Genomic DNA, 24,613 nt, shown 5'->3' on the forward strand with positions numbered 1-24,613 from the left:
CTATATGAAGTATTAGTAGAATATAAAAACATCATTACACCAATATCTCAAACAATTTCTTACCCATTATTGCACTTCAGTCTACGAGCTCACTGCTGTGTAGGGTCTTGCATAATCAGTCTGAGGAAAATAGTACCTATTAATCAATCAACTACATCATCTAAAATAGCACTGCTTGTTTTTCTACTGTGTGTTGCTCAGTGAAACATATTTGAAATTAACAAAACTACAAAAGAAGTACATCCTTTAGTAGGCTGTGAATATATTTTTAAAAATGTCTTCTTTCTTGGTAGCCCAGTAAGCAAAATGACCTTAAATGATGTTGAAAAAACATCTGACATTGGAACCATATTAATTTTCAGTTGTAAGTGAAAGTTTAAAATACATATTTTAGGGACGTTGAAAAGATGACTCCTCTGGGTGTTGAAATGGTGTCTGACATTAAAGCCATGTTCATTTTCAGTTCTAAGTGACAGATAAAAATCTGTGGTTTTTTTGGACATTGAAAATCTGTATTTTTTGCTGTGGTTTCACAAGGTCAAATTGTAACCGTAACCAATTTCACTGACATCTCATGTCAATGATGAAAGTATTATGTCTCAATCCCAAAAATATTTGGTTCTGATTGATTTATTATTGCTCTCATCTGTCACTTGCACTTATATTAGCCATTTCAAAAGCTGAAGAACTGGCAGTGATCATGTTCAAAGTTTATAGACACAACCAACCGAACACTAACTACAACAATATTCTCTATCGACATAACGTTTTAAAATATACACTTGCAAAGAACACTGGGTATTATTCTAATGAGGTCCACCCCAAACAAGGCCAAATTGAGTTGGTCCATCTGCGTTAATCGCATCTCCATTTTCTTCACTGCACGGATCCTTTTAAACACACGCATTTCCACACGGAAGCTGTTAAGCACAGAACACAGCTACAGTCAATGCTTGCTGACGTCGCTGATGACTCTAGCCAAAATCACGTAAAAGTTATGCCCAATATCACAGGAGCTATGTTTTATTCTTTCTGCCACTGCTTTAAAAAAAAATGGACTAAACTTTTAGGGACAAATTTGAGCAAATTCAAATTTTTTCAATTATCGTGATTAATCGCAATTAACTAACGCAATTAACCATTTTAAATGTTTGACAACCCTAAAGAATAGACATGTTCAATGTCCGTAAATTACATCTTTTAAACTTGAACTTAGAACTGAAAATGAACGTGACTGCAATGTCAGACAGAGAATACTTTTCAACATATTCTCTCTCATTGGGGTCTGTCTAAAAATGATAGTAAGACAAAAACAGTATGCCATAGCTCTATGTCTATGTTGGTGTGAATGGTGCAGATCTCTTGTAAAGAGTGCCCAAGACGCCAAAACACAGGTGGAATGAGCACACTCAGAATCTCCGGGGGCTGTAAACCCTTGCTAATAGAAGTATATAATAGCCTCCTCCACAATCCAATGGGATAGCTGTTGATGAAAGAGGGGCCCACGTTTGCATCAAGCACAATAGACAGGTCGAAAGGGGAAGGGGGATACCTAGTCAGTTGTACAACTGAATGCATTCCACTGAAATGTGTCTTCTGCATTTAATCCCTCTGAATCAGAGAGATGCCTTGCTCAGGGGCAGAACGGCAGATTCTTAAATTGTCTGCTCGGGGTTTCGATCAAGCAAAGCTCTAAGCACTAGGCTACCTGCCGGCTTGGGGATTAGACATAAGCGACATGCTTCCTTCATGAAACACAACTGCGGGTGTTACTCTACTCTAGTTGTCAAAGCCTAGATGACAGGCCGAGAAAGCTGCTAAATGGATCTAAACAATTAACTTTTTTGGTCACACCACTTCTCGCAAACCAGCCACTTTACAGTGAGAGTGTAGAAGGGGCTCCTGCACTCTGGGCATTCTGGGTATTCTAGAAGACAGAGGCAAATCGCATTCAGATTCTCCTCCTCACAAGTCATGCACGGCGCGCCATAGTTTCCTAGAGGGCGGAAAATAGACTAGAGACAGCGATGATATGCTACATGAAGATGAAATTGACAACCATTTCAAAATAGAAACACATGCATTGCTAAATAGATACATTGCAAACATAAAAAATCTAGACAAAGAGAAATTCATTCACACAAGGAACCCACAGACCTGTCAGTGGCAGTGTCCCAGACAACAATATCTAACCTGTTCCGAATAAATAACTGGCGGGTTGCAGTAGGACGATATTTGCAAATTGGTGTGAATGGTGTCATTAAACAAGACGTGCTCATATTATTTATTTTATGTACTTGGTGAGAGGGCCTTTAGCCATGTTAGCTAGCTAGGGTTCACCTATTTGGGTAATAGCTTGGCTAGCTAGTACCACCTTAGCCAAAGACAACTGCGTGAATATTGTTGTTTCTCCGGTCTTGAGTCTCATATCACCATAGCATCGTGAGGTGTACTAAACGAGAGAAGCAAGCTGGCCAGTAGCTAGTTGGTTTTTCAGCATGGTTGTGAATTAGCCTTCACAGGCCTGATAGCAATACTACCTGAGCAGGTAGGGAACTCCAAGTTATCTAGCCAGGTGTATGCCACTATGTGCAGGTAGGACTGCTAGTGTGGCTAGCTTGCTAGTTAGAAGCCTCACAGGTAATGCTAGTTAGGGCTAGCACAGTGTGAATGCCACAGCCATGAAGCTAGTAATGCATTATATAGCTAGCAACTGCCTTATGGCTAAGGTAACCAGCATATTGCTGGTCAGAGTGTGGGTTATTCACAAACGAGTAAACGTAGGTTTTAACCAAACGAGAGAATGGCTCAGTAGGAAGCTAGAAATCTAGTCATGCTGAGGAGAGGTTTAATGGATGCAGTCACATCTACAAGGAAGAGAAGCAAGAATGACCAGGGATGTGTTCAGTACGTTTTTACGATCTGGAATGTTCAATTGAATGGAAACGGCGCTTTACTGAATGACCAGTTAAAAATGGGGAGTGGTTGGGTTGTGGAACAATTTCAGCATTGCCACTGCCCGTAAAATAAACTCACCAAAAAAAGAAACGTCCCTTTTTCAGGACCCCGTCTTTCAAAGATAATTCATAAAAATCCAAATAACTTCACAGATCTTCATTATAAAGGGGTTAAACACCATTTCCCATACTTTTCAATTAACCATAAACAATTAATGAACATGCACCTGTGGAACGGTCGTTAAGACACTAACAGCTTACAGACGGTAGGCAATTAAGGTCACAGTTATGAAAACAGGAGACAAGAGGCCTTTCTACTGACTCTGAAAAACATCAAAAGAAAGATGCCCAGGGTCTCTGCTCATCTGCGTGAACGTGCCTTAGGCATGCTGCAAGGAGGCATGATGACTGCAGATGTGGCCGGGGCAATAAATTGCGATGTCCGTACTAGAGGTCAACCGACTATGATTTTTCAACGCCGATACCGATTATTGGAGGACCAAAAAAAGCCGATACCGATTAAATTAAATGTTTATTTATTTATTTGTAATAATGACAATTACAACAATACTGAATGAACACTTATTTTAATTTAATATACATGAATAAAAATACATTTAGCCTAAAATAAATAATGAAACTTGTTCAATTTGGTTTAAATAATGCAAAAACAAAGTGTTGGAGAAGTAAAAGTGCAATATGTGCCATGTAAAAAAGCTAACGTTTGAGTTCCTTGCTCAGAACATAAGAAAGTTGGTGGTTCCTTTTAACATGAGACTTCAATATTCCAAGGTAAGAGGTTTTAGGTTGTAGTTAATATAGTATTTATAGGACTATTTCTCTCTATACCATTTGTATTTCATATACCTTTGACTATTGGATGTTCTTATAGACACTATAGTATTGCCAGTGTAACCGTATAGCTTCCGTCCCTCTCCTCGTCCTACCTGGGCTCGAACCAGGAACACATCGACAACAGCCACACTCGAAGCATGGTTACCCATCACTCCAAAAAAGCCGCGGCCCTTGCAGAGCAAGGGGAACAACTACTCCAAGTCTCAGAGCGAGTGACGTTTGAAATGCTATTAGCGCGCACCCCGCTAACAAGCTAGCCATTTCACATCGGTTACACCAGCCAATAGGCTGATAGGCTTGAAGTCATAAACAGCACTGTGCTTGCGAAGAGCTGCTGGTAAAACGCACTAAAGTGCTGTTTGAATGAATGCTTATGAGCCTGCTGCTGCCTACCATCGCTCAGTCAGACTGCTCTATCAAATCATAGACTTAATTATAACATAACACACAGAAATACAAGCCTTTGGTCATTAATATGGTCGAATTCGGAAACTATCATTTAGAAAACAAAACGTTTTATTTCAGTGAAATACAGAACCGTTCTGTATTTTATCTAACGGGTGGAATCCCTAAGTCTAAATATTCTTGTTACATTGCATAACCTTCAATGTTATGTCATAAAATTCTGGCAAATTAGTTCGCAATGAGCCAGGCAGCCCAAACTGTTGCATATACCTGGACTCTGCGTGCAATGAACGCAAGAGAAGTGACACAATTTCACCTGGTTAATATTGCCTGCTAACCTGGATTTCTTTTAGCTAAATATGCAGGTGAAAAAATATATACTTCTGTGTATTGATTTTAAGAAAGGCATTGGTGTTTATGGTTAGGTACAGTCGTTCAACGATTGTGCTTTTTTCGCAAAATGCGCTTTTGTTAAATCATCCCCCAGCGTTGCATCGGTTATATGCAACGCAGGACACTATAGATAAACTAGTAATATCATCAACCATGTGTAGTTACAACTAGTGATTATGATTGATTGATTGTTTTTTATAAGATAAGTTTAATGCTAGCTAGCAACTTACCTTGGCTTCTACCGCATTCGCGTAACAGGCAGTCTCCTTGTGGAGTGCAACGAGAGGCGGTTAACCCACTGTTCCTAGGCCGGCATTGAAAATAAGAATGTGTTCTTAACTGACTTGCCTAGTTAAATAAAAAGGTATAAAAATAAAAAATGTACTTTTTTTAATCGTCAAAATCGGCACCCAAAAATACAGATTTCCGGTTGTTATGAAAACTTGAAATTGGCCCTAATTAATTGGCCATTCCAATTAATCGGTCGACCTCTAGTCCGTACTGTGAGATGCCTAAAACGGCGCTACAGGGAGACAGGATGGACAGCTGATCATCCTCGCAGTGGCAGACCATGTGTAACAACACCTGCACAGGATCGGCACATCCGAACATCACACCTGCGGGACAGGTACAGGATGGCAACAACTGCCCGAGTTACACCAGGAATGCACAATCCCTCCATCAGTGCTCAGACTGTCTGCAATAGGCTGAGAGAGGCTGGACTGAGGGCTTGTAGGCCTGTTGTAAGGTAGGTCCTCACCAGACATCACGCCTTGTTGGAAGAGTGGGGTAACATCTCACAGCAAGAACTGGCAAATCTGGTGGAGTCCATAAGGAGATGAACTGCAGTACTTAATGCAGCTGGTGGCCACACCAGATACTGACTGTTACTTTTGATTTTGACCCCCCTTTGTTCAGGGACACATTATTCCATTTCTGTTAGTCACATGTCTGTGGAACTTGTTCAGTTTATGTCTCAGTTGTTGAATCTTGTTATGATAATACAAATATTTACACATGTTAAATTTGCTGAAAATAAACGCAGTTGACAGTGAGGGATGTTTCTTTTTTTGCCTCGCTACACCCAACAAACCGGAGCAAACGTACCTCAGTCTGTTCAAGAACATTCAAGAACGTTTAGGGAAAACGTGTCCTTCAGTACAAACCGTTTAATAACGTAGCAAATGTTCAAGCAAACTGAACAATCCTCTGTTTGCAGGCGAGTGGCTCCCTTTATAGATCCCCACAGTGGATGTGTCATAATACCCATAAAACCTAGCGGTCAAACAGGGAAATTGTTTAAATGATTTTTCCACCATTAGTTTTTCCCATTTTAGAAACACTTAAAACAAGGGCCATGTTTTGTGTAGGCTTTCCCTGGTGTGAGGTTTTGATATTCATGTAAATCTTTCTCAGGCAAGGTGACTTTTAAATCAATAAATTCAGCTCTATTTACTCTCAGATTCAAAAATTATAATTAATGACATCATGTAAGACTACAAATACATGCATGTCTCTCTTGCTGACACCATTGCTAACAGGTATTGTTTTATTTTAAAACATGACCAAAATAGTATTTTTTAAATGTGGCCAATTTATGCATTACTACATTTTGCTAACATTAGATAGTTAATCCAGAGATTTGTACCCATCTCGTCCAGATAGTAGATAGTTAGTTTTTTTCGTTCCATCGGATAGCCTCATTAGCAGCTAATTATTATTTATTTTTATATATAACAGCGAATATATTAATAAGTCACCTTGTCCGAGAGAGATTTACAGTTATCAAAACGTTACGTTAAACGTTACGTTACGTTAAATTTACACATAAGAGTCTAAAATCCCCTATGGGAAAAATGAATGGTTTGAACCATTTCCCTGTTTGACCACTTGGTTATATGGGTATTATGATTCATTTTGTGGTACTCTTTGGAGGAGAAGCTCACCTCATTCACCACTTCACCTGTGTCTCCAACAGATGACGTGTGATTGGTTACTTTGAAAGATTGTGGACATGCCCATAGCTAGACATTGAAACGAATATTTGAAATATAACCTATTTCAAGACAACGAAGCTGCTAAAATGTTTAGTTGATTATAAAATCACAAGGGAATGCAGGCCAATGCACGGTTTCAAATAAAATGGCTCAAGCCTATTAACGTTGGCTACAGTTAGTATTTTTAAATGTTCAAGAAACTCTTAAGTAGCTACATACATCGTTTAATAAAAAATTCAGTTTAATCTGTAGTCTCCAAGAAAAACAAATATTGGGTTTACCAATGAGCGGGCGAAGATGAACCAGACGTTGGCGGGGATGTTGTCCTCTCTGGAAAAAATATATATACTCCAGTTTTAGATTGCAGAGATAAGACTTCAATATAGTTTTTCCCCCTGCAGCAGATAAACTTTACACCAAACAGAAATAAAGGGCTAAGAATGTGTCTTTCCTTTGTTGGAGAGCACTCTCGACAAGCGCAGCCTATAATTTATATAGTTCTCACCTCTTTAAATTGTTCCATTGCCAACAGAAATAAGTTTAGCTCTTAATTCGCCGCACGTCTTTCATGCGTTAGAATATTCGGTGTGATAGAAGACGACTCTTTTCAACTGGTAGATTTCTGCTGCTGTACTAGATAGCTGTGTCGAATGCTAGAACGCTCAGTCACTCCCTAAAAACATGGACACGAACTACCTCAGATCAGAGGAACGACGTCATGAGGGGGCTTGTTTTTATCCGTAAGTTTCGTTTAGGAGAAAAGGAGAGTTAAGACACTGGCAACTTGGCATGGACCCGCTCAGGCTTGCAGTGGAAGTCCGTTACATAACAGGCAATAATGAATGTATTATGTTTGCTTAGTCCCAAGAATAACTGACAAAAATGTAAAGTTCAAAAGGCACAAATATAACGCGGATTTGGCTTTTTCACTTAAAACAGCTGCATATTCTTTGGCAATGCAAAATTAGAAAATTGTGAAACTGTGTAGTATGGACAGTACCGGTACATAAAAACAGCTTATAAAATATTAGACTATTACAGTTAAATGTAATACATTAAATACCTATTAATATGTTATTCACTGACAATGGATATGATTGAATAAAACATGTTGCATTGAATTCTCGTTAAGGAATATGAGATGAGAGAAAATAAATATAATTCCTCCATCAAAGAATGGACAAAGAAACTCAAGCCCATAACCCAGAATGTAAAGGGAATACATTGTAATCATCCTATCATGACTTGTAGCTGAACACGTTTTGGTTATGCCTAGTGTGTCAAGAGATCAAACAAACACAACTTTGGCTGACACCCTGCAATAAAACATTTATTTTATTTGTGCCCGATGTACAGCACAACGCTAACAGAGATAAGATAAAAGTAGAAAAGAAACACATGCTTTTACCAGTGTTCAGTTCAAACGCCCTTTGGAATATCTCTCCTTGACTGCACAGGAAGACAGGCACTGAAATAGTACTGATTCAAGAGAGACAAGCAGCATCTGCAGCAGCAAGCAAAACTATTCCAGACACATCTACCCTCACAGAGCTCACACACATAACACAGTGTTATTTAAAAAGGCACAATGGCCACATATGATTATCATTGATCAAGTCATTATCAAGTACTCACATATACAATATACACCTTTTTACAGTGAAAAGGCTCACTGAGGGAACGTTGTACAGTTAAACTACCATTGTTGACTTAAATCTTCCAACATAAACAGAAGAATTCCTCCCTTGTATTGCCAAGTATTTTGTACCCAACAATTCTTGACATAAGGCGGGACTCCATTGCAAATAAAACAGGTTCTCTCTGCCCACACTAGTTCATTTCCACCCTGGCTTCTTGATGCCATTTTGTCTCAGTAGAGTAGGAAAGGCACTTGGTTTGGGCTGCTGCTGCCCCGTCGGCAGGTCCCAGGCAATGCAGGCCTGGTCCTCACCCGCACAGGAAAGAGCCACAGGGCCCCAGTATGTGTCCACTCGTAAGGCAATCAATCAAATGTATTTATAAAACGCCCTTTTTACATCTGCAGGTGTCACAGAGTGCTATACAGAAACCCAGCCTAAACCCCCAAGGCAACGCTCCTCCGTGCTGTACCCATCACCTGGCTTTCAGGCAGGCTCTGTGTCCTGTGTGGCACTGGTGGTTCAGGTGGGACAGGATTTGTAGGGGGGATTTCTGAGGGTGTGGAGGGTTCTGAGGGCTGGGTGGGCAACTGTCCGTGGGGGCAGGTCTGGCAGTGTGGATGAGGGTGATGTAGGCAGTACTGGTTTGGCTGTTAAGGATGTGGATGATACTGCCAATATGGTTGTGTTGTTGTGATTGACAGTGACTGTATGGGTGTAGAGTCTGATACGGTCACTGACTGTATGGGGTCTGTGGATGGAATTGTGCTCGACACCATCACAGGCTGTGAGGGTACTGTGTTTGACGGTGTGGGTTTCCTTCATCAGCGATGGAGTCCAGAGTCTCCTGGACCTCAGCTGGTAACTCCCTGTAATGGTGCTTCTATGGAGGGACAAAAGAAGAAGGATTCATATACACAGACATCTAAATCAGGTAAACACACATAGGAGGCTGTTGCATAGAAAAGGGTTTGCATACATTGTTACACCAAATCATAATTCACCAACTAAAAGTACAGGTTTCATGGTTGTTAACAAATTCAAGTTAAAAAACATTAATAGATTGCTTTTTATAAAATGTTGTGCTACATTTAACTGCCGAAACTGCTGTTGGTGAAGTCTCTTCCTTCGTAGGTGTTGTCAGAGGTCAGCATGTGGGAGAAGCCGAGATCAGGGATGATCGGTGAGTTTCCCACTAGTAATTAGAAGTTGTAGGTGCGTTCAAGTGGATTTTTCCCAGGCGGTATATGGTAAATACCACCTTCCCACTTGGTTATGAATGCAGCATTAGTTCCACAAGCTCAAAATATCTGCAAACTAACACAGTAACAGATATTAATGCTGATTTAATTTGGCATTTTCACTCCAATAATGGCAGACATGTTGGCAAAAGGAGACAATTGCAAAACTGAAAATGGAATATCATAAAACAAACTATTCTTGCATTCAGGATGGCATGTTAGAAATGAAATCTTAACACTAAAAGGCATCGTCAGGCGAGACTGCAAAATATTTACTGTTCACTTGTGCACAAAACCCTCTTCACTTCATTTTAAACAGCTTGCATTAGACAAAATACTGTACATTCTTGGGGTTTTTGATGTACAATGAACAGTACAAAATAAACCTGAAGTAAATGTATTCCACTTAAAAAATAAAATATTAACAAACTATAACAGTTAATTCATGTAATAAATGAAGACCTATTTAACTGCCATTCATTATACAGACAATATGATTGAATAAAACATGTTGCATTGGATCATCATTCATCAAAGCTAGGATGAGAGAAAACACCATTCCTCAGACAGCAAAAACCAGAATGTGAAGTGAATGTTTTCTGTAATCATCCTGTCATGACTTGTAGCTGAACCAATTTTAGTAAAGGCCTCGTGTGTCAGAGGTCAAGCAAACAAGACTTTGGGTGATGTCCTGCAATAAAAACACAAATCAGATCACATATTGCCTTATGTACAGCACAAAGCTATCAGAGATAAAAGTAGAAAAGATAAACACATTATGCTTTTACCAGTGTTTAGTTCAAACACCCTTTGGACTATCTGCCTTCGCCTGCACAGGAAGACAGGCACTGAAATAGTACTGATTCAAGAGAGAAAAGCAGCATCTGCAGCAGCAAGCAAAACTATTCCAGACACATCTACCCTCACAGAGCTCACACACATAACACAGTGTTATTTAAAAAGGCACAATGGCCACATCCCATGATTTTCAACGATAGTCATTATCAAGTCATCACCTATACAATAATATACACCTCTTTACAGTGAATAGGCTCATTAAGAGAAATAAGATTCCACAGTAAAACTACCATTGTCAACTTGTCTTTCAACAACATCAACAGAAGAATTCCTCCCTTGCTTTGCCAAGTATTTTGTGCCCAACAATACTTGAATACTTGACATTAGGAGGGACTCCATTGCAAATAAAACAGATCCTCTCTGTACTACACATTACGGCCCCCACTAGCTCATTTCAGCCCTGGCTTCTTGATGCTTTGAGGGACATTGGGACGATTCCATTCGGAGCCATTTTGTCTCAGTCGAGCAGGAAAGGCACTTGGTTTGGGCTGCTGCTCCCCCTGTCGGCAGCTCCCAGGCACTGCAGGCCTGGTCCTCACCAGCACAGGACAGAGCAACAAAGCACCCGTATGTGTCCACTCTTAAGGCAATGCTCCTCTGTGCAGCACTCATCTACCACCCCTCATCGGCTCTCAGGCAGGCTCCGTGTCCGGTGTGGCTGGATGTGGCACTGGCAGTATGTGTGGCTCAGGTGGGATGGGATCTGTAACGGGGGTTTCTGACTGTGTGGGGGGTTCTGAGGGCAACACTGTCTGTGGAGGCAGGTCTGGCAGTGTGGATGAGGATGATGTAGGCAGTACTGGTTGGACTGGTAATGATGTGGATGATACTGGCTCTGCTGGTAATGTGGTTGGCACTGACTGTGGGGGGGTTGTTGTGATTGACAGTGACTGTATGGGTGTGGAGTCTGATACGGTCACTGACTGTATGGGTGCTGTGGATGGAATTGTGCTCGACCCCATCACAGGCTGTGAGGGTACTGTGTTTGACGGTGTGGGTTCCTCTGGCTGCGACGTGTGTGTCTGCAGCGGAGGGGTGGTCTCGGGGTGTGTGTAGGGAGTCCGTATCCAGGAGAGCTGCTCTGAGCTGGAGTAGTAGGGAAGGAATGACCTCTCGTGGGCACAGGTGCGCATGGCCAGGTAGGTGTGGTGCAGCAGGTGGGGGAAGCGGGAGGTGAAGTAGGAGACAAAGTCATCAGGGATGGAGCCCAGAGTCTCCTGGACCTCTGCTGGTAACTCCCTGTAATGGTGCTTCTAAAGGAGGGATAAAAGAAGAAGGATTCATATACACGGACATCTAAATCAGGTAAACACGCATAATTTAGCTGGAAAGACACCCATACCTTGTTTCTCATGGCACGGAGAAGATCTCTGACAGACCCTCCTTTATACGACCGGAATTTGCGTAGGTCTGCCAAGAGAAAATACATGCAATGAGTAATCCACACAGTACATTCTAATAATTTATCCTAAAATGTATAATTTATCCTAAAAGTCTCATAATACAGCAAGATTGAAATACCTCACAATGTCCTGGTCTAAAGTTAGATATCCTATAAATATAGTCTACCTGTCAGGAAATCTTCAGCCGACTAGTTCTCCACAAGGCATGAAAACTAAAACATAACAAGAAGCTAAATAGACAAATGACTGACATGCAAATTAAAAACTAATGAATGCAATAGTCACAGCAAACCTTCCCTTACCATTTCTTTCACATACAGTGGCATATTAAGATTAGAACAACCCTATGAAACAACCCTATTCAGATGAACACTCAACAGGAAGCAAAGCAGCCTTTCAGGTTGAGAAGAGCTCAGCTAAATGCTGCAGTCTGGATTGACAGGAAATGCAAACCACATCCACAGTCACTGTATTTTATATCAATGACTACACTCACATCTCTTCTGCAATTGAGAAACATTAACCCTAACTGGGCAACTATTAATCAGGTTCAGTATAAAACTGTAGTAGGTCATCATTTCTTAATGAAATATATACCCTTTAATTTATTAAAGGCACTAGAATAGTAGTAGGGTTAAAACTGAACTCGGACCAGTCTCTTTACCAGTCTACACTCATGACATGGACAAAGTCTTGTAAGACTGGTATGTGGTTGTTGCTACAACTGATCTCAGGCCAGTCTCTTACCGGTCTGTAGAGGCACTGTGATGTGCTCCCTCCAGTCCAGCTTCACCACGGCCCGCCCCCCTCGCTCCAACTGCCTTACGATTGGTCCGTCCAGCGGCTCCTTCTCTATCCTGTCACTCAAGTCCTACAGGGGAAACAAGATGAAATATGGGTTTTTATTTAAAAAAAGAAAATGTCGTTATTGGAAAATGTTCCGTTCACAGTTGCATCTCTATACTGATTTATGTGGAACAGTTTAATTAGAAAAGCATTGGATTTGATTGTGACCTGGAAGAACATCAGTTGTTTCTCCAGGCTCCAGAAGAAGGGGTGTTTGAGCACGCTCTCAGCAGAAGGCCTCCTCTGGGGCTCCATGCTCAGCATCTGTTCTATCAGGTCTGTGGCCACGATGTCCTCTGGGAAAGATAAGACCAAACACACACACAGACAGAGTAACCATGGGCAGGTTCAAGGCCAAGGCACTTTGTTCATTCAAAAACATGGTGATGAAAGTACCCACACTGGACACACCACATCATATGAAAGTGGACAACTGGACACACCACATCATATGAAAGTACCCACACTGGACACACCACCACCACGTCATATGAAAGTGGACAACTGGACACACCACCACCACGTCATATGAAAGTGGACAACTGGACACACCACCACCACGTCATATGAAAGTGGACAACTGGACACACCACCACCACGTCATATGAAAGTGGACAACTGGACACACCACCACCACGTCATATGAAAGTGGACAACTGGACACACCACCACCACGTCATATGAAAGTGGACAACTGGACACACCACCACCACGTCATATGAAAGTGGACAACTGGACACACCACCACCACGTCATATGAAAGTGGACAACTGGACACACCACCACGTCATATGAAAGTGGACAACTGGACACACCACCACGTCATATGAAAGTGGACAACTGGACACACCACCACGTCATATGAAAGTGGACAACTGGACACACACCACGTCATATGAAAGTACCCACACTGGGCACACCACGTCATATGAAAGTACCCACACTGGACACACCACCACATCATGAAAGTACCCACACTGGGGCACCACATCATATGAAAGTGGGCAACTGGACACACCACGTCATATGAAAGTACCCACACTGGGCACACCACGTCATATGAAAGTGGACAACTGGACACACCACGTCATATGAAAGTACCCACACTGGACACACCACGTCATATGAAAGTACCCACACTGGGCACACCACGTCATATGAAAGTACCCACACTGGGCGCACCACATCATATGAAAGTACCCACACTGGGCACACCACATCATATGAAAGTACCCACACTGGACACACCACATCATATGAAAGTGGACAACTGGACACACCACGTCATATGAAAGTACCCACACTGGACACACCACGTCATATGAAAGTACCCACACTGGACACACCACGTCATATGAAAGTACCCACACTGGACACACCACGTCATATGAAAGTACCCACACTGGACACACCACGTCATATGAAAGTACCCACACTGGACACACCACGTCATATGAAAGTACCCACACTGGGCACACCACGTCATATGAAAGTACCCACACTGGACACACCACATCATATGAAAGTGGGCAACTGGACACACCACGTCATATGAAAGTACCCACACTGGACACACCACGTCATATGAAAGTACCCACACTGGACACACCACGTCATATGAAAGTGGACAACTGGACACACCACGTCATATGAAAGTACCCACACTGGACACACCACATCATATGAAAGTGGACAACTGGACACACCACGTCATATGAAAGTGGACAACTGGACACACCACGTCATATGAAAGTACCCACACTGGACACACCACGTCATATGAAAGTGGACAACTGGACACACCACATCATATGAAAGTACCCACACTGGACACACCACGTCATATGAAAGTGGACAACTGGACACACCACGTCATATGAAAGTACCCACACTGGACACACCACATCATATGAAAGTACCCACACTGGGAAAGACCAGACCAAACACTCTGTCACTATGGGGCGGTGTTGTGGCAGAATTTGGGTGAGCTATTGTCACTTCTCAAGAGTTATGTTATTATTCTGTGTTGGACTGTGATGTTATGCATTTCATAACTCCTGTTATGTCTGCACCCTAAAACAAGGAACAGTTGCTTGTATAAAATAACTTGTAACAATATGATTGTATTATTAGCTTCCACTGTAAAAGGGACATGTAGTCATTTACTCTTAGAGCTCCTTCCCTAACTGCGATCAGTGAGGGATCTACCTAGCAGCTTCTCGTCTGCATTAAAGATTCACTATTATAAATTAGTCTCTGCCTAATCTTTGGATAAAATTTTCCACAACAGCGGTCTCTGATGTGAAACAACTGATTGTCAATGTTTGGGTTTGCATTAAACAAAATTGCAATAACATCAGGACCCCGTCTGTCTATAATAACTCTAATACTGCCTTTACCAAAACTGTCCAATGTAAACTTATTGCTCTCTTTGTACTTTCAAAGGCTGAACTGATGCTTACCAACAAGAAACAACTGTTTCTTAGACAGTCAACATCCTGGTTTAAATCAAACCAATCCTACACCAACTTCCCCTCACCGCCTTCCTGTGGGTCTGAGAACAGGAAGTGATGTCCTCACCATGTTTGTGGGGCTGTAGCTGGTCCAGGCTGTAGGCTCCCAGCAGTATGTTGGCTTGCCTCTGCAGAGACTTGCCAAAGGGATGACATCCCCAGGACACCACATAGTAGAACACACAGCCTGCAGAGAAGATGTCCACCGTGCACGTCTACAGAGGAAGAGAGAGAGAGGTTAGGAGTTCAATAATGGCGTTCTGTTGATGGTTAGCAATCAATGTCTTTGATAAAGGCAAGATAAGTATGTAACAGTGAACTGCATTCACATCAATTTAAATTAGTATCAGACAGCGACAGTCACACAGGCTTTTGTTTCATGACAGCAGCTATCTGTAAAATCAGGACCAGTCTTGTGTCCAGTAGCGAGAGGGACCACTCACAGGGTTGTCCTTGCAGTCCTCACTGAGGACCTCTGGGGCGATCCACCCCTCAGTGCCGGGCACCCCGGACCTCCTGCTGAAGCTGTGTCGGCCCACCGCCAGCTTCTTACACAGGCCAAAGTCGGAGATCATGGCCCGCGCCCGACCGTGGGCGTTGGGCATGGACACCAGGATGTTGTGGGGCTTCAGGTCTCTGTGCACTGGGGACGGGAAGAGTGGAGAAGATCAGATCAGACTGGAAGAATAACCTGTAACCTAGGAGATCTTAGATGTTTACTGTACCTAGTCCAGCTGCAGTAGTCTTGTGAATCTTATTGAAAATATTACTGTACGGTAAGAACCTTTTTGTTCTTCATGAAAACCTATATTAAAACCTAGTGGAGGTGCACATCTTGTGATTATTACCTATATTGAGGGAGTGCAGGTGTGCCAGTCCTGACATGGTCTGCTGCAGCAGCATCACAGGCTCCAGTCCATGCCGATCAAAATCCTGTCTCTCCACATACTGAAAGAGGAAACACAAAGAGTCCGCATCCAGTGAGTGAGTAAAAGTAACAAGAAGCAAGTTTAAGAGGATGAATTAATTAATACATGAATGAGAGCGTAAGCTGAAAGGTCAGGAAGAGAGAGGGTGTTGTAGGGCTTAAGACAACTTTGGAGGGCCAGATACATTTGGCTCGTGGGCCGGGTGTTGCAGACCCCTTGGTTTGGTGGTCAGTGAGGCTGCAGTACCTCTTGCAGTGAGGCGGCACACAGCTCTATGGCGATGTACTGGAACTGGCGGTCCCTCTCTGTGCAGAAGTAACGGATGACGTTGGGGTGCTCGTCCGACTCGCGCAGCAGGTCCACCTCACGGTCAGCAAAGCTGAAGCATTCTGGGAGGATCCTCTTGACTGCCACGGCACGGTTGTCAAACTGACCCCTGGTGGACAGAGCAAGGGAAGGTTAGTAGAACATTCCTAAACAGACACTTTACAAAGAAAGGTTGACTTCTTGTCTGTATGTTTGTAAAACTGAACATTTATCAAAGTAACTGAAAAACAAAAAGGTTGTGTCCCAATTCTCTTCCCACTTGTACAGAAATAATGGGGATGCGGCCAAAGACTCTCGAGAGTCTATGTGACGAGTAGAGATGATTGAACAACTAACTGAGCAGTCTCAAAAAGGCACTTGACTTTCATTTCACTTTGTTACAAAATGTAGATACATTAGCCTGGGGTGAGACTTACTTATACACGATGGTTCCCTCTGCACCGTGCCCCAAAACATTTTTGGGTCGGAACGTTATCTTTCCAACTCTGACCATGTTGGAGTCCTCATCTGATGAACCATAAAAAAAGCACATCAGATATTGGAATCAGAAGAGTATCTTCTCTCCTTTTCAAAACAATTACCAGGCATCAAGATGAACAGAGCAGTGCTAGACCTACTGTAAGTGTGTGAGTGAGTATGTGTGAGTAATTGTGTGCGCATCAATGTGTGTTGTCTTTATCAATGTGTGTATTCACTTGTGTCCTCCATACCGCCGTCCTCGTGCTCGTTGGCGGAGCTGCCCAGCTCGGGCACAGACAGGTTGGAGTGGTTGGATGCACGGGGGGTGATGTTGGGGGTGCCGTTGGGACTGCTGTGGTCTGAGTCAGCGTCCGGGGTCAGCAGGGGCAGGTCGGTCCCTGGGGGAGAGAACGGCTGTCTCCTCAGGAGATCCAGCCGCTCATCCAACTGCCTCTGGAACTGTTCATGCTGCAGCTGCTGCTGTTTGTGAACACTCTGGGAGAGGAGAGATGGAGAATAGAAGGTGTGTGTAAACCAGAAGTACATGTATAAGTGAGCTATAGTGTTCAAGTCAGGTTTGTGTTATATCCATGACTCAGCATTTCAACACAACTGTGGCCTTACTTCCTACATTTAACACAGAGCCTACCATCATACTGGAACTAAACTGTGGCCTTACTTCCTACATTTAACACAGAGCCTACCATCATACTGGAACTAAAATGTGGCTTCCTACATTTAACACAGAGGCTACCATCATTCTGGAACTAAACTGTGGCTTTACTTCATACATTTTCATCACTCAGGTTCAGCTTGTTGACTGACAATCTGTACAGCCAGGTAGTAACAGCCATACACCAGATCACCACTAGGTGTCAGTGCTCCCTCACCTTGGGGTAGATGATGATGAAGGCTACCCAGCCAGCCAGGAGGAAGGTGCTGAAAATGATGGTGGCCATGTCTTTAAGCATAGAGTCCACAGGGGCCTCCACCCTCACCTGTGAGGTTCGCCCCGGCTGCTCCTGGATGGAGGTGACCGCCGGGGGCTGGGGCCCACAGTGGGGCCTTCTCCCATGTCACTCTCATTCACCTTCTAGGGGAGGACGAGGGAGAATATGTTTTTTATACCCCAACAAAATCAAATCAAAGAGGAGAGGTTAGTTGGCATGCTGAAGGACTGAAACACACACCTCCTCTAGGGTCTTCTCTGTGGTGGGGGGGATGACATTGCCCTGCTGGCGTGGGATACTGTCAGGGAACTTCTCCAGGATCTTGTTATGGGCATCAGGAGGCGTCTCATGATGACCTGGGAGAGAAACGCATCCAACCAGCATCAGCATCATGATGATATTACAGTGTGTGTAATAACATCTATAACATATTCTTAAATCATTATCATGCTGACATCACTGAAAACCAACTTCCATCCTTCTACAGCCACAACTGCATTGAAGTGTATGGACTTGGACAATGCTTGTGCTCCACATTTGAGAACTAACTGAGCATCCAGCAGAGGGCACTATAATAACACAAGGTAGACACTGGGGAGGGGGGAAATGCACAAGAGGAGTGTTCTCTACCTATGAGGAGCAGGTGGTTCCTCATGAAGTTGATGCGGTTGCGTTCCCTCAGGGCAGAGTTGAATTTGACGCTGGTCCTGGGGGTGATCACACACTCCTCCTCCATTGTTAACTCCTGGCTGTTAGGACCCTCCAGCATGGGGAAGGTGCTGCCGCGGGGCTACAGGAGACACACAAACTACTAGATTATGGAACCTTTTTTTAACTAGGGAAGTCACCTAGTGATTGACATCCTTTTCAAGTACTAAGTAGTTCAATGTTAATATACACTACCTGGCCAAAAATATGTAGACACCTGCTCATCGAACATCTCATTCCAAAATCATGGGCATTAATATAGAGTTGGTCCCCTCTTTGCTGCTATAACGGCCTCCACTCTTCTAGGAAGGCTTTCCACTAGGTGTCGGAACATTGCTGCAGGGACTTGTTTCCATTTAGCCAAAAGAGCATTTTGCACTGATGCTGGACGATTAGGCACTGATGCTCGCAGTCTGCGTTCCAATTCATCCTAAAGGTGTTCGATGGGTTTGAGGTCAGGGCTTTGTGCAGCCCAGTTAAATTATTCCACACTGATCAACAAATCATTTCTGAATGGACCTCACTTTGTGCACAGGGTCATTGTCATGCTGAAACAGGAAAGGGCCTTCCCCCAAACTGTTGCCACAAATTTGTAAGCACAGAATCGTCTAGAATGTCATTGTATGCTGTACCGTTAAGATTTCCCTTCACTGGAACTAAGGGGCCTAGCTCGAACCTTGAAAAACAGCCCTAGACCATTATTCCTCCTTCACCAAATTTTACAGTTGGCACTATGCAGTCGGGCAGGTAGTGTTCTCCTGGCATCCACCAAATCCAGATTCATTTGTTGTACTGCCTGATGGTGAAGCGTGATTCATCTCTCCAGAGAACGGGTTTCCACTGCTCCAGAGTCCAACGGCGGCGAGATTTACACCACTCCAGCGACGCTTGGCATTGCACATGGTGACCTTAGGCTTGTGTGCCTATTTCATGGAGCTCCTGACGAACAGTTCTTCTGCTGATGTCGTTTCCAGAGGCAGTGTGGAACTCGGTAGAGAGTGTTGCAACCGAGGGCAAGTGATTTTTATGCGCTACATGCTTCAGCACTCAAAAAGCTGAATCCACTCATTTGAAGGGGTGTCCACATGTAGTTTAATGTTGTTAAATGTTGACAGAAACTAATACATCCTTTACTACTTAGAAGGAAACTGAAATAAGTGGGATGTCAATATCAAACGGATTACGTCAAATTAATCTCAACATCTTATTGTAAATAGATAGAATCAGCAAGACCCCTTATTACTATCTCATGTTCCTCTGTGCTGCAGGGACCCAGGCCTGAGGGGATTGTGACCTGGGTTGTGGTCAGGTAAACAATCAAACCAACACTAGTGCAGGTCCCTGTGACTTTTAACTCACATCTTTGATCTTGGGCTAAGAGATCAGCTCCCAGAAGCTTCCAGTTGTTTGATGATGTTCTAGATGGAATGTCACATTTTGTTCTAACACAGAAGAGCCTAGTGCCACTCACCACGACCGTGACCCCATCATGCACCAGGGAGGGCGATGCGTACAGGCTGGTGGAGTACTTGCCTACGTAGAGTGTGGCCCTTTGAAGACAACAGAACAGGATAGTCTTAATGTTAGCTTTAAACAAGGAAGAGAAGCCTAATAGTCTACCTCAACCAGGACATTTAGAATAGGGAGATTCTCTATTATACTGTAGACTGCTTTGACTTGAGTCAGAAAACTGCACTATTGGTTACAAACAGACAATTTCACACACACACTACAAGATCACCCACTGAAACTCTTATTTCTCCTTTCTTCTGAAAGCTGGTGTAAATAGAAGTACAGAACTGTATTGTGAAACCATGACTGAAAGAGTCCACCTGTGTTGGTTAGATATGCATCACTTTATGAACAAATGAAACACCTCTACAAGTCCTGACTACACCACCACTGGCTCATGCAATCATCAAACATAGATATAAAGAGATATTCAATACACCCCATCAATGATTCAGAGCCCTGGAATGCATATCAAAGCTCTAACACGAGATGGGGCCAACCCCTGTTCTCAGGATGGGGAGATGAACCGTAACACGTGCTGCTTGCAAAATCAACTTACTCAACCCATCATAAATTACTTGTGAGACTTCAAGAGTTCAGTTAAAGCATTTTCAAAGGGGCCCCTGTTAACAAAATAAATGCCTTGAAGGAAAACAGAGATTCGGAGTAAATTATTTAATTAATCATAAGAGAGAAGGAAGTGGCTAAATAAGCGTGAAACTAATTCAACAGAAGTCAAAGGAGAATGGTCTTGGCAGAAATGCTGTGGCAAATGCTAAAGGGGAGAGGCTCTGCTTGGAGTCTTGCTGAGCATAGACTGGAACTGGTAGAAACCAATCAATGTTGTTTATAGAAAAGGGCGGGGCTTCTATTCCTAACCCATCAGGACAGAATCCTCAACCCAGATATGCAAATATATACAGTACCAGTCAAAAGTTTGGAAACACCTGCTCATTCAAGGGGTTTTCTTTATTTGTTGCTATTTTCTACATTGCAGAATATATGTGTATGCACATTCAATGCCCATGGCTACGGGAAGATTTGCATGAAAGTTCAAGCTCAAACAGTAGTCCGCTCTACACTTTAAAATACCCACCCCTGGGGGTATTTACTATAGAAAAACAATGACATGAGGGTAAAATGGACACAAGTGACAATGAAAAAGTTTCATCCAATTGTCTGTGTTTTTCTATGAAAGCATAAGACACCTACAAAGTCATTTCTTAAGTCAGGGTTGTGCCTCCATAGCTGAGTAACTAAAGGGAAGCCACTGTCGATCACACAGTCTACTTACATGAGCTTGTTTTTGGGCTTCTTCTCCTTGGGGAAGGGATACTTCCACTGTGTGATGCGGCCCACCTCGCCTGACATGAAGGTGAGGTAGCGCAGCGTTTCCACAGCGACGTTGGTGAGAGGCACCTTGCGCAGGCCCTCGCGCTGCCATATGTACATGGCCACCACGGGGGAGTTGTAATTCTGGATCCACTGGACGTCACCCGACTCACTGTCCACTGTCACCACCAGCCCGTCACCATTGGAGACAAAGTGGGCCATCTCTGTAAGGGGAGGGGGAGAGGAGGGGGGGTTACGTAAACTGGGTGTACGTATTGCATCATTGCAACTATGTGAAAGATGACGTGAGGTGGACAATACACATATAGAAAGAGGTAGAGAGGGAAAGAGATGGAGATGTGAGGAGAGGGAGAGAAACATGAGGAGAGAGAGAGGAGAATCATACACTGCTCAAAAAAATAAAGGGAACACTTAAACAACACAATGTAACTCCAAGTCAATCACACTTCTGTGAAATCAAACTGCCCACTTAGGAAGCAACACTGATTGACAATAAATTTCACATGCTGTTGTGCAAATGGAATAGACAACAGGTGGAAATTATAGGCAATTAGCAAGACACCCCCAATAAAGGAGTGGTTCTGCAGGTCGTGACCACAGACCACTAATCAGTTCCTATGCTTCCTGGCTGATGTTTTGGTCACTTTTGAATGCTGGCAGTGCTTCCACTCTAGTGGTAGCATGAGATGGAGTCTACAACCCACACAAGTGGCTCAGGTAGTGCAGCTCATCCAGGATGGCACATCAATGTGAGCTGTGGCAAGAAGGTTTGCTGTCTGTCAGCGTAGTGTCCAGAGCATGGAGGCGCTACCAGGAGACAGGCTAGTACATCAGGAGACGTGGAGGAGGGCAACAACCCAGCAGCAGGACCGCTACCTCCGCCTTTGTGCAAGGAGGAGCACTGCCAGAACCCTGCAAAATGACCTCCAGCAGGCCACAAATGTGCATGTGTCTGCTCAAACGGTCAGAAACAGACTCCATGAGGGTGGTATGAGGGCCCGACGTCCACAGATGGGGGTTGTGCTTACAGCCCAACACCGTGCAGGACGTTTGGCATTTGCCAGAGAACACCAAGATTGGCAAATTCGCCACTGGCGCCCTGTGCTCTTCACAGATGAAAGCAGGTTCACACTGAGCACATGACAGACGTGACAGAGTCTGGAGACGCCGTGGAGAACGTTCTGCCGCCTGCAACATCCTCCAGCATCACCGGTTTGGCGGTGGGTCAGTCATGGTGAGGGGTGGCATTTCTTTGGGGGGGCCGCACAGCCCTCCATGTGCTCGCCAGAGGTAGCCTGACTGCCATTAGGTACCGAGATGAGATCCTCAGACCCCTTGTGAGACCATATGCTGGTGCGGTTGGCCCTGGGTTCCTCCTAATGCAAGACAATGCTAGACCTTATGTGGCTGGAGTGTGTCAGCAGTTCCTGCAAGAGGAAGGCATTGATGCTATGGACTGGCCCGTCCGTTCCCCAGACCCGAATCCAATTGAGCACATCTGGGACATCATCTCTCGCTCCATCCACCATTGCCACATTGCACCACAGACTGTCCAGGAGTTGGCGGATGCTTTAGTCCAGGTCTGGGAGGAGATCCCCCAGGAGACCATCCTCCACCTCATCAGGAGCATGCCCAGGCATTGTAGGGAGGTCATACAGGCACGTGGAGGCCACACACACACTACGGAGCCTCATTTTGACTTGTTTTAAGGACATTACATCAAAGTTGGATCAGCCTGTAGTGTGGTTTTCCACTTTAATTTTGAGTGTGACTCCAAATCCAGACCTCCATGGGTTGATAAATTTGATTTCCATTGATAATTTGTGTGATTGTTGTCAGTACATTCAACTATGTAAAGAAAAAAGTATTTAATAAGAATATTTCATTCATTCAGATCTAGGATGTGTTATTTTAGTGTTCCCTTTATTTTTTTGAGCAGTGTATTTAATATTAGTTTCCTTTGATATTGGATGATGTTCAATAGTAATATGTTGTGAGGATAATGACAGTAGAAAATCATCTCCCTGGATCTACGCCCTGAGATATGCTTTCAACCAGAGAGCAGGACGATATCAGTAACACAATACTCGTTAGTATCATGGCAAGGAAACAAAAACAGGAAGCGGATTTTACTTCTTTAGGAAAACAGCCCTGATGTTGGAAACAAACATTATGTTGTCATCCAGATTCACACGTATTTATTTTCCAAGCTATAGCACACAATATGTTACATCCAGCAGGTTTTTATAGGACCAAAGAGTTACATCTGCTTCCTGTTTTCATTTTTGCCATGGAAAATATATTGTGATACTGGCATCATCACAGCCCTACCAGACAGCAGGTCTCAAACAACTCAGTCTCTCACATACATAGCCTACCTTCACTGTCGCTATCGAGAGATATAAAAGCATGTCTTACTGTATCTGGTGTCGTCGTCAGGCAGCGTGGAGGCGTAGTCGAAGTAGGTGGCATTCCAGCGGAGCTCTCTACTCTTGGTGTCGTACATGGTGATAGTGTACTCTGGGGAAGGGACAACATCATATACTGTAGCCTAGAACATGTAGGATATGCCAGAGTAGTGAAACTAAACTCAAGCAGGACTCAACCCATGGTGATATTGTGCTTTGGGAAGAAATGGTGAGAGCGCTCATTACAACTATACAGCTATGGTGACAACACTCATGTTCATGTTCCCCTGACAGAGGTATCCCACGTCTCCATGTCTCAAAGCATTTATACTTCTTGGACTGCTGCCCTGGCAGCCTGACCTTTACAACCACCATAAATATCTACAACAAGCCACACACAAGTCATCTAAAGTGACATCAAAATTAAGCGGATGCCATAGGACACAGGGTATGACAGATCACCGCAGTAATAACTGGGAGTACAAATGGGCATGGAAGTAGAGTAGCATTTCCAAGGCAGTAAAGTTGCCCCTAATCGCTGATCAGATTCACATTTTCCCCTCTAATGGTTAAGGTTCGGATTGGGGGAGGAGAGCTGATCCCATGTCTGTAAAGGGGATGTGAATGAGGATGTGGAAAATTAAACCCAGTACAACAAGATCCTGGTTAAAATGTCAGAGGGAGAGAAATTTCACTTGCTTTGGCAAGGTAAACATATGTTTCCCATGCCAATAAAGCCCCTTAAATTGAAATTGAATTGAAAAGAGGCTTTGCGTTGATGCCAGACTTTACATAAGTGCCATTAGCAGAGAGGGTTGAGGCGTCCGCATGCTCCCCAGCTGAAACAGTTCAGAAGAGTTTG

General features: G+C 43.5%; 1 protein-coding gene across 1 annotated transcript in view; it reads right to left on the minus strand.

Annotated features, from left to right (window-relative positions):
• Positions 1–24,613, minus strand: part of LOC112239288 (serine/threonine-protein kinase/endoribonuclease IRE1-like) — a 43,888-nt gene that overhangs the window by 5,281 nt on the left and 13,994 nt on the right. Inside the window, 19 exon segments of the mRNA XM_042319225.1 lie at positions 64–120; positions 6,889–6,937; positions 7,113–11,596; positions 11,686–11,753; positions 12,494–12,617; positions 12,761–12,888; positions 15,173–15,320; positions 15,549–15,748; positions 15,954–16,053; positions 16,281–16,470; positions 16,778–16,868; positions 17,072–17,315; positions 17,711–17,872; positions 17,875–17,913; positions 18,011–18,126; positions 18,401–18,560; positions 19,950–20,028; positions 21,285–21,546; positions 23,762–23,863. Of these exon segments, the coding sequence (XP_042175159.1) occupies positions 10,976–11,596; positions 11,686–11,753; positions 12,494–12,617; positions 12,761–12,888; positions 15,173–15,320; positions 15,549–15,748; positions 15,954–16,053; positions 16,281–16,470; positions 16,778–16,868; positions 17,072–17,315; positions 17,711–17,872; positions 17,875–17,913; positions 18,011–18,126; positions 18,401–18,560; positions 19,950–20,028; positions 21,285–21,546; positions 23,762–23,863 (2,834 nt within the window). The 3' untranslated portion in view covers positions 64–120; positions 6,889–6,937; positions 7,113–10,975.

This window comes from Oncorhynchus tshawytscha, unplaced genomic scaffold (assembly GCF_018296145.1).
Source record: "Oncorhynchus tshawytscha isolate Ot180627B unplaced genomic scaffold, Otsh_v2.0 Un_scaffold_1341_pilon_pilon, whole genome shotgun sequence".
Classification (NCBI taxonomy): Eukaryota; Metazoa; Chordata; class Actinopteri; order Salmoniformes; family Salmonidae; genus Oncorhynchus; species Oncorhynchus tshawytscha.